Genomic DNA, 11,252 nt, shown 5'->3' with positions numbered 1-11,252 from the left:
TCCCGTAGATCTCCTGTTGGAAGTACAGGTCATCTCTAGCAGAGGTGATAACTTCAGAAGAAATTTCTGATGTCATATTTTAGCCTCTGTAGGCTTAGGAAGTTTCTGTTCAGGTGCCTCAATGGGAATGCCAGGGAACCAACATTAAACTGTAGCTGGAAAGCCCTCAAACTCTGCCCTGGCTGGCAATGTCAAATGTTTCTGCCTCCGAGAAATGAGGTCCGTCCTTTCACATTTAAAGAGCAGCTGGCTGAAATTGTTAAAGAAATTTCAGATAAAGTTACATTTACACTAATGCTAAGAAACAAGAAGTTGGCCTGTGGACAGATGTCTCCCACCTTTGTTGTGTCTGTCAGAAAAGTTAGGGCATTGGGCTGTCTCTCTTCTCGTTACATCTGCTCCCCTGCTCATGGTTGGCCTCACAGGGTCTGTTGGTTCTCAACGTTGCTCAACCTGACTTAGTTGAATGAGGTCAGCTGGCAAAGGCTGACCACCTATTAGGGGGCACCACAGGAGGAGGGGATTTGTTGGGTTGGTGTCTGCTGGTGGTAGAGTGTTGTTGAGTTGTAGAGAGCATTAACTTCTGCCTCTGGCATGGCTGGTGGGAAGGGCTGTGCGTGTCCTTGGCTTCATTAGATCAACCTAATGTCATATTTCTTTGGTATGGTGTATAAGGTGGATGTGTGAGCCTTTGGGAAGACTCACTAAGTACTGGCAAATCTGAGGTGATAAAACATGTTGTTAATTGGTGGATGGTATGCTTTGATTACAAATAAATTTAAAGCCAGAAAGTGCGTTAACTTTTGGCCTGACTCCAGTGAATATGCATGCTGAAGCTGTATGTTGTGTGTATTTTTTTACAATTCATTGGATGTAGCTAGTGTTGTCTGTTAGTGGTCATTATTTAGGTCAAAATAGGTGGGTATCAGGTATGGTTTAAATTGTCAGTTACTGATTTTTTTTTTTGTTGTTGCTATATGCATTCATTATCCATAACTTCATACTATTTTTCTTGTCCTTTTCAGTAAAATGAAATAAAATGTGATGGAACTGTGTGAGTACAGACATAGATGTGAATTTTGCCTGTTAAAATTAATTTGGGTTTTGTAAATTTGTCATGAAAGTGAATACATTTGAAAAGCTATGCTGAGGTATAACTGATGTTTATCTGTATATCAAAAGATATGTGTTTAATATGAGTGTGAATTCTCAGGTATAAATGGGGATCTTATATTTAAATTTTGCATTTATCTGTGCAGGTTCGAAAGCATGTGAATGACCTATATGAAGACCTAAGAGATGGACATAACTTGATCTCACTTTTAGAAGTCCTTTCTGGAGACACCTTGGTAAGCTTTTAGATCAGAGTGCAATGGTTCCAGTTTGTTATATATACATTTCCTCTGTTTGTTAACTCTTTGTGTATTGACTGATGGAGGTTTCTTTGATATTTTCCATAATCTGTAACTTGATACCAAAGACACAAGTTGTATTTCTGTTGATAAAATATTCCACTGTGAAGTTTGTGGGGGAATGCAGCCTGTTCTCTTCATTTCTTGTGGTCAGTGAGACTTCCTTTCTTAATAGGGTAATGCGCTATTTTTAATTTTCTTCTCTTTTCTTTACAATTTTTCTTTTAACAAGTATTGGATGCTTAATATCCCTTCGCATTAAAGGGAGTAACTTACAAATAGCAAGGATAAAATGTCCCTGAAATTGTCTAACACACTCCTCAGGTGTCATTTCCTTTCTTTGTGAGCATTACTTCCCTTGCTTGGTATTTGTTCTCTTCATTATGTTCTTCTTTTCATGCTCTTCTTTTCATTTGTGGTCTGTCTTGTGTCTTTGCTGTCCTGTCTCCTGTCTATTATATTCATTAGCCAAGAGAGCGAGATTTTTTGAAGACCTTACGGTTGGTGAGTTCAACAGAAGCATGCGCAAATGAACAGCATGAGGATGTGGAGGATGAGGATAAGGGGGTAGGTGCCGACCCCCATAACTGTACTAATGTAGTGTTTGAAGTGTGGTGTCTGCTAATGTGAATTCTTAGTTTGGTGTGCTGCAGTAGTGTGCTGTAGAAAGGACGAAAGAACTCATGTTGATTTGTGATGTTTATGATGGAGGTACAGTAAAGATAAATTTTTATTCAGCCTTTTTGCGAACAGCTAAAACACAAATGTTCAAGATTTCTATTTGTTTTCTTTCATTAAACTGTAGAGAACCATGGCGCAAATCTGCACTGGACAACGTTATCAAGATATTATAAAATAATCTTTTTTAATAATAAATAGGGAAATACCATAATTCCATGAAACCAAAATGATTTTCTTTTTTAACGTGCAAACAGTATTGTCCATATACAAGTGATTTAGACAAAGGCTTGAAATCTCCCCTTAGTGAAGTCAATGGCAAAAAATTGATTTGTCTTAATTAGAAGCACCAGTCTACTGCACCCACGATGTATTTGACATAATACTGGGTATTTTGAAATGAGGTAATTCAGATGTGCAGATCTGTTTGTTAGAATTTATAAAATGTAATATTTATTTTTGTCAAAGTAGACGTTAAGTGACAGCTCTGTGTAGTGGCTTCTAAGCATATGGATTGTTTGCAGGATTTATCTTTCGCGCAAAAAATGCTGAATTATTGTTTCACTGTATTTTAACCATCCAGAAGGGAAATATCCACTTATAAAGTGTAAAATGCTGAGTGCTTGTCCAAGTGAGCTGTATCATGCCTTTGTAGACCTCGCATTATTAGCATTTGCTAAAGCAACTTACTGTCATAGGGTCCGAGTGCCTTCTTGGCTCCCCGTGTGTTGTGCTGCAGTTGTGATTTCAGTGGAATTTGTGTGCTTTTTCTCTGGGGCATAACATAACTCAAAATGCTGCATTTTAGCTGTACATTGAAAAAAATATTTCCCCTCTGAGATGCTATACCTAACTATATAGTTTTGGATATATTATACCTTCTTTTTTTGTGGAAAACTTAAGTTTCGGGTCTGCAGTCCTTCATTCCATCCGGGGAAGCTATTCAGTAGCAAGGGCTGCAGGGCGTGATCCTGGGCTATCGGTGTGAAAAACAAGGGGCTAAATCGAAGGTTCTATAATGGAAATTAAAATTCTTTGTGTTTTAGTTTATGCTTTTTATTCAACTCCATTTTCCCATGTTTCCTTTTGGCAAGCATCTGATACTCCACAGGGGAAAAAAAAAGGCAGTTAAGGCAGGCTTGGGCTTACCTGCGTGTTTCGTGGTGATTGTCTGAGGAAATACTCATGTTCATGGCTGATCCCTAGCAATTATAGTCTGCTTCAGTTTATTGCTGTGAAAGTTTGTGAAAAATCTGAAATAAGGAAGAAGAATAGAAGGATTTGGATATGATGATGATGATAAAAATTTAACTGCTTTCCCATTGCTGATCTGTGACAGCTAAGTAAAGTATGCTTTTTCTGTGTGATTCTTCTTCTTGCTGATTTTACACTAACTGCATGCAGTTTTGCCATGTTTCCATTAACACACCACACCGCTCATACTTATTTTACAGTTTCTTCTTGCTCGTTTTGACTTTGCTTTGAGAAGAGTGACTTGTTAGTTTGGGTTTGTTTTTTTTTTTTCCCCAAGTTTTATAATGTTATACCCAAGTCAAGAGTTTAAACTTACACTCTGGGGCTGTATATGTTGTAGTATTCTGTTTGGAGGAAGGTATTATCTTTATTAGATACTTTCAATAAATATGTATTGATATCATAATGATTATGCAGTCATACCATAAAAAAGCAACATTAAATCATAAATTTGCGTACAGAGGTAAGCTTTTCCATCACAGACTTTACCAGAGCAACATAAAGGTCCATGACATTACTTATATTTTCCTTTGCTTAATACACTGTAAATCTTTTATAATAACATATTGGAGTTTGGTTTCTGCAGGTGTTGGGCTTTTTTCAGCCCTGTTGGCCTAAATAGTACTTTATAGGGAAGCAGCTATCAGCCTGTATGGATCACAGTTGCACTTTGGGACCACTGATCTCTCTTGCTATCCACTGGGCTAAAAAATGTCAACTACAGTTTAAAAAAAATAAATTGTTAAAGCACACTTTTCCACCAAAGTTATTTCCTTCATTAAAACTGTAACGTTTCATATGTTTTACATGGTATCTTTTGAATCGGACTGACTATTCTTTTGCCTGATGAGAAAATCTCACAACTATTGTTTTCCAATTTTAGCCCCGAGAAAAAGGTCGGATGCGTTTTCACAGACTCCAGAACGTCCAAATTGCACTTGAGTATTTGAAAAAACGCCAGGTATGGTGAAAATTTTAATGAAAAACATTAATGAAAATTTTGCCACCTGTAGCTAATAAAGAAAAAATATGTCCTGCTTGGTCTTTTACGTATGTTGTATAGCAGCTGCTGGTGTAGGCCTGGCTTGATCTGGTGCTTGTGATGGTTCAGAGAGATGTGGCAAAGGTAACTTTACACTGCCCTTCTCTGAGCAGTAACATCAACATGCTCTGTGTGGTATATGATGTTAAGAGAGGAAAAATTACAGGTAATATCCTCAGGAGCTGCTTGTAGTAGATTTTAACTATCTTTCATGCTGCCCAGACTCTAGTGACTCTAGCTGGTATGCAGTTTTGTTCACAATCTGATTTTTAGTGCAAAATGCAGATTGAAAGAAATTAGAACATTGTGTGGGAGTTCCTTGTTTTGATTATATTTGTTTTGGAAAAACTTTCTCAAGCCTTGCTCCTGATGAAAGCAAACCTGGTGCCCTAGAAAGGCAGCAGAGTCACCTGTGCTGTGGAAGATTCAGGCTTAATTTCACCTGTATCTCCTTTAAGCCAACAACATGAAACCTACAATGCTGTGTGGTTTTCCACTGCTGTAAGTTTCTGCCCACTTTTAAATTTCTTTTAAACACTTACAGGATTCTTGCTTTCTCCCTTTGCAAAATGGCAATGTTAAAACTTTGCAAAATGGCAAAATTAAAAAATGTCCAAAACGTGGATGGAAGGAAAAACTGTACTTCCCCATCCATCCCATCCAAATGATTTGATACTGGAAATCTGCTTTCTGATTGGTTGATTTTTTTTTAAATTTTTTAAAATTTTATTTGCTACTTAAAAGGTTTGAAAAAATATGAGGTAGCAAACCATAGACAGATAGTTAATTTGGTTATAAAAACAGATGTCTCTTTGTATTTTGAATAAAATTGCAAACTATCTTTTTGGGTCACTGAGTGATGTGTGTGCACTAAGAACTCAATCCTGCTTCGCTGAGTTCAAAGCAAACTTTTTCTGCTAACCTAAGGGAGCCATTGAACAAACAAGCTACAAAGTAAATGAATCGCTACTTGAAATGACAGTCACAATGGTGTTTTTATGCAGCAAGACCTCTGGACTTGTGCTGCACCATGCCTTATTTATGCATGACAGACTGCGCTTATTAAAACACAGGAGATGTAGGATCAGGTCATCCTCATGTTTCTGAACGCATGTGTGTCATTGGGAACTGCAAGTCTCCATCACACAACCGTCAATTGTGATCTGAGGAGTTTTGTGCTCTCTTTAGCATCGCAGTTTTGAGAAGATGGCTGTATTCTACTGTACAAAATGTTGGTAGGGCTTTGACCTTCTTGGCAAGTTGCCAGCGGGACTTGGATTTGATTAAGTTTCAGCCCCCTGTTATGTGTTTATAAACTGTGTTTAGGAGCTAACTTGCTCACATTGGCTATATAACCTCCAAATATAATGCTTTATAGGGATTGTAAGGCAGAGAGATCCTATATATCGGCAATTTTGAAGCCTGACTTGGGGAAAACAAAAGGAAGAAACAAAGATAAGGCATATTTGACTGTCTTGTGGAGTTTCGCCAAAGATGAACGGTTTTTGTGATGCAATGGGAGGAAAACATTTGGATTTGTTTTTAATTTCTTTTTTGAACTGTGGAATACACTCTTTTTTCCAGAGTGGTTTTTTTTTTCTTAATAGTTAAGATTTTGTCTGCAGATCAAGAGAAGGACATGCCTTTGCTTGTTCGGTTGATAACAGGGTATACGTTAAAAAGCATATGCCTGTAACTTCACTAACATAAGCATAAAATGCCTTTTAGCAGAGTCATCTTTAATTGCTAGGCTATATGGATACATAATACATACAGAGAAATTAAATGTAATAATAAAATAAAACAAAGAAAATAGAATTATTGAACTCACTGTGGCTGTAAGTTTATGGAAGTGGAAATAATCTCAGCCTTTGTTTTAATCCTATTAACCATTTCGTGTTTATAGCACTGTGAATGAGTACAGCAGCAGAAGTGATAATACATGTTGTCATTATAAAGCCATTGTTTATGTAAATGTGATACTAAATTCCTGGTTTTATCAAGCCAGACTGTTAGCAGGCTGGTTCTCTTACTGCTGAATTTTTGCTTTGGTGCAGGAGAGCGTGGGGAGGAAGAAAGGCACTGATAGCTTCCCAGGTCTCAGCATTGCCCTGAGGCTGATAAGCCACAATTACAGATCATCGTAGTCGTCTTATTGTTCTTTCCCCTCTGTCATACCTTCCCCCTGTGACATGGACGGAGGTGAAGGGTATTTGGCATGGGGAGCAGATCTGCCAGTGTAGTGACAGCTGAGGAATCTCCTTGGCTCGATGTGGGTGGGAGAGGGCAATTCCTGGTGTGCCACTTACAGCCAGAATGCAATTCCTTCCTGCTTTTGAGAATTAAAAAAACCAACAGAGTAGGCTGGGGAAGTGAGTAATGCATCCTTTATAGTCATTCCTGTGTAGTGCAGTATGTATTTGTGGCATATTTATTTCAATTTTGTCTGTATTTTCTTTCTGCTATGGCAGGTGAAACTGGTTAACATTAGAAATGATGACATAACAGATGGGAATCCCAAATTGACTTTGGGGTTGATATGGACCATAATTTTGCACTTTCAGGTAAGTCTAGTTTTGTTTGACAGTGTGTTTTCAGCCAGATTCTTGAGTACAGTTATGATGAATGTGTCAACTTAGACAGGACTTCATATATGCTGTGCAAAAAAAATAGATTCGATCTCTTCTCTGATATGTATTTGAAGGTTTTGATGATGTGTGTTATTTTGTGATGTAAACTGAATCTGAAGGTGTCATTTGTTTGCTAGTATCCTGTCTGTGGAGTGAGAGAAAAATAGCTTGGTTTTTGAACATCATTAAATACAATAGTTGATGTATTCCTTCCAGCATTTGGAAAAACCTGTCTTGTTTTATTCTGCAGATTTCTTTGGATGAGTGTTAAAATATATTTAAGAGTTTCAAATCTCTTTTCACTCCGGATCTGAATTTCTCTGTTGATACAAGTATGTTAGCAAGCACTACTCTCAGCTTTTTCAAGCAGTCCCCAACACTGCAGCATTTGTTTTTAGCCCCAGTGATGGTAACACGGGTCACACTAGGTGGCACTCTGGTTGTTGTACACTGGCGGGATTGTGTACAGTATAATGCAGCCTTACAGTGTGTGGTGTTAAATTGCTCCTCAAAATGAGCCTTTCACAATGGCCCTGGCTGTAGATGAGGTAATTCAGATGACAGATAATTCCCATTTAATGACTGCAGCGTTGTTAGTGATAAACTACCTGCTGTGCAGGCATTTTAAATGATCAGAAAATTACATGATCATACAGAAAAAGCGTGGTTCACTTAGGAATATCATGCACTGGATTAACAACGGGGAAAAAAAATTCTTAAAAAAACCCCTAAAAGGCTGCTGGGATCCAATTTGCCTTTCTGCAAATCCTAACGAGAATCAGAAGACCGGTGTGGCCCTGGTCGAAGCAGGGTGCATGGCTTAGCCCAGGCCAGTGCACATGGTAAAGGAGAAGTCACTGCCCACTGCTACTAAGGACCTGAAGTTCCCTCAGCTCCCCCCCGTCGTGTCAGTCTTTGCTCCCCCATGCTTATACAGAGAAAGAAGGCTGGGCTTAAATGTATTTAAGCATGACACACAGAATAGGCAGTAATTGAATGTTGCTCTATTTTAAGAAATAAAGATTATTAAAAACTTACTAACAGAAGCTGTTAGTGGAAATTAGCCTTTACTTGATATATGTTTTATCTTTCTGAACCTGATGAACAGGTTTTAGCAAGATGAAATTCTTAGTTTTTCTGACTAGCTGAAGCACAGGACTTCTGACACAATTTTGGGTGCTTACGAAAAGTGAGGAAAGTTAGTGTTACTGGTTATAGCTATAAGAAATGATGAGAAGAAGAAACATTTATATAAAGTAACTAATACAGGTGAGCTAGTGTGACAAGGATTTTCCCCTGTAAGGTAGCCAGCTCCATATGAAATATGTAGAAGCTTTTAAATTGTAGCTGAAACATTCTTCTCTCTGTCCTGACCCCCAGTAACTACCAACTAAATCTCTACCAATACAACTCAGGTCTTGCAGATCTGTGAGCTTGTATTTTTTCAAAATATTATCTTAAAAAAATCGGTGTTAAAATAATTTAAGAACAAATAGTCCTTCTTGGACTAAATGTTAAACCTCATTAATAAATAGGAAATAACTGAAGAACAAGATTTTTAAAAAATATTTTATGTCTTTTTGCTAATGGGTGCATTACCTACACTGAATGCAGAGGTGATGGAAGAGACACCCTCTGTGCTAATCTGTGCTAACCTGGCATTTGCCTGTACACCCCTTCTTTTGAAGTATATGGCAATTTGGTGTCATTGACACCCATATATGGCTGATTTGGGTTCATAATGTATAAGAAAGTTCAGAAGAATGTGCATGCTTACACCTCATGATGTTTTTGGCTTCGCTTAGATTTTGAATGAGGGGAAACTTTGAATAGAAGAGCCTAACAGCAGAATCTGCACAAAGGGGTGAAGCTTCATGACAATCATGTTTATACATGGAGTAATCCTACAGATATTGGGAAAGTTATGGTGAGATTCAATTTGAAGTTAAGACACCTAAATCCAGGTGCTTACGGGGAGCTGTGTTCATATGCATTAAGTGTCTAAATTGTCCCTATAATCTGATAATCTGAGTGATAGAGGTTTAGTCTATACAGCTAGCATAGCCTAGAGTGTGAGTCAACTAACCAGCTACTAGAGGCTCACTCTCTTTGTCTAAACATAAACATCTGTATTGTTGGAGATTTATGAGACACCCATGTGAGTATGAGAAACATGATGTTGGTCTCATGGGAAACCTACTATCATCTGGGAAGAGACAGATCAGGCAGGATAAACAGCATCTTAAATGGTGGTAAACGTGTTTAGCAACAGATTTGAGGACTGGAGGGCTAATCAATACGGTGGGTGACATTGGTGGAGCAATTCAGATCACATGCAGTAGATGCCTAGAGTACCTACTGAGTTACTCAGTTGTCCAGCATAGGTGCTTGGTGTGATCTGAGATGACATATCATATCCAGTAGGATATGCAGTGGGAAGCAAGTTTCCTTAGGTCCTGTGGTGTACGTGCTGTCCCCATGTTGATATCTCAGATAGTTTGAAGCGTTTCAATTGTTCTAGATGGTCGATTGACTTTCTTCTTAGGTCTCTACTTCAGGGTGTGAAACGTTGCTGTTCAAGATCTGTTGATTACACTAGCTATATCTCCAGGGCTTTTAATTCAGTTTCCTAAAGACAGGTGGCATTTGAGTGACATGTGAGGTGTACTAGGGTATCCAGGACATGCATGTGGAGTTCTCTGATGAGGCACCAGATCTATGAGACACCCATGCTCTTCTAGACCTGCAGGCCAGTTGGAATATAGCAGGATGTCTCAGAGAGCTCTAGAAGCTCATGTTTAGGAAACGTAAATCTTGCCTCTGTTGGATAAAATGGGCTCTTTGAGACCTAGCCAGCATGTAAACATGTATTTGTAGACACCTACATTGAGATGTCTTAATCTGAACTGCCCCTTAAATTTTCTTAGCATTTGCAGAAGTAGTTATTTTCTCAGTGAGTCTAAGGAGCTGTTTGCTGTGTGCTGTTACTGCCTCTGCTCCATCATTTAAGTGTATTCTAATATCACTGCAACCTGGCAAGTAGTCAAGGTGCCAGGGATTTTTTTTGGCTGTTGTTTGTGGCTTCTCGTTTCACTGAGTCATGGCACTTATCTGGAGGATAATATTTCCTCAAAGCAGAAAAACTTTCTGAGTATTGGAATGAATTTAGGAATGATTTAGGGGAAAGACATGATGAACAAAACCAAACGATAATACGCATTTGAGGATTATGTTTCTCTTGCATCTGAGTTATGTCTAGAGGTGGTTATGGCTTTGTAACTTGGTACCCATAATTAGATAAATATAACTGGTGTTCTGAGTTATACCACTGACTTTTGCAGCTGCGCAAGTCCAGAAGTTGTACATTCTTCTGTGTCCCAAGTGATTACATATAAGATATAGAAAAGATGGAATGGGAAATCCAGTGGTTTATTGAGTTGAGTATGTTAGAAAATAATTTGTCCTGTGGGTATTGAAAATCCCCGAGACATGTATGTTATTAGCATTTAGGCAAGCTTTCAATGTATGCATTTCAAGTGCTTTTAATAATATACGGCTTTCTTTTTAAATTCAGTTGCATAATGCAATAACTACTGTAAGTTATTTTCCTGGCACCTGTAGAACATGCTAAATCAGATTACAGTATTTTGTATAATTATAAGCTGTATGTATAAATATCCAAATTAATACTTGAATTGACTCCTCCTTCAACACCCAAAACATTTTCACTGATGACATTGGAGATGAGCAGAATGAAAGCAGAATTTGGCCTCAGTAAGTAACCACAATTTCAGTAAGATAATTTCTGTGAAAATTGGGGATCATTTATTTTCAAACCACTGCAAACATTCTTTAATTTTAAAAAATGTTAAATATTTAGAATAACTTGCAGGTGGTTGAAAAAAGTACACTGAAACAAAGCAAATTCTGAAACTAAACGTTCAAGCGCCCAAAATTAGGCTTTTGTGAACTCAGACATTAAAAAAATTTCTGAAGCTTCTAAGTGATGATTTGGTAGACTTTTTCCATTTTAGTTTTGTCATCATTTTGCAACTCAGGAACTCCTGTGAAACACTTTTCCTTCCACTTTGCCCAGCTCCCTGCTGTCAGGCCTCTGCAGGTTGCTGCTTTTCGAGGCTCTGGTCGGTAACTTTTTTGCCCAGATGTTATAGTACCATCCAGCCACCTCTGGTCAGACAGCTGGTTTCTCTCAGGGCTCCTTAGAGGATGTGTAAC

General features: G+C 38.1%; 1 protein-coding gene across 1 annotated transcript in view; it reads left to right on the top strand.

Annotated features, from left to right (window-relative positions):
- The window catches only part of DST (dystonin), a 310,119-nt gene that overhangs the window by 115,929 nt on the left and 182,938 nt on the right, over window positions 1–11,252 (top strand). Inside the window, exons 6-8 of the mRNA XM_009879834.1 lie at window positions 1,260–1,349; window positions 4,228–4,305; window positions 6,858–6,950. Coding sequence (XP_009878136.1) covers window positions 1,260–1,349; window positions 4,228–4,305; window positions 6,858–6,950 — 261 coding nt within the window. The remainder of the gene's footprint in view (window positions 1–1,259; window positions 1,350–4,227; window positions 4,306–6,857; window positions 6,951–11,252) is intronic.

This window comes from Charadrius vociferus, unplaced genomic scaffold (assembly GCF_000708025.1).
Source record: "Charadrius vociferus isolate BGI_N301 unplaced genomic scaffold, ASM70802v2 scaffold342, whole genome shotgun sequence".
In the NCBI taxonomy this organism is placed as follows: domain Eukaryota; kingdom Metazoa; phylum Chordata; class Aves; order Charadriiformes; family Charadriidae; genus Charadrius; species Charadrius vociferus.
Note: the sequence above shows the minus strand (reverse complement) of the source record. Positions and strands in the feature narration are given on the sequence as shown.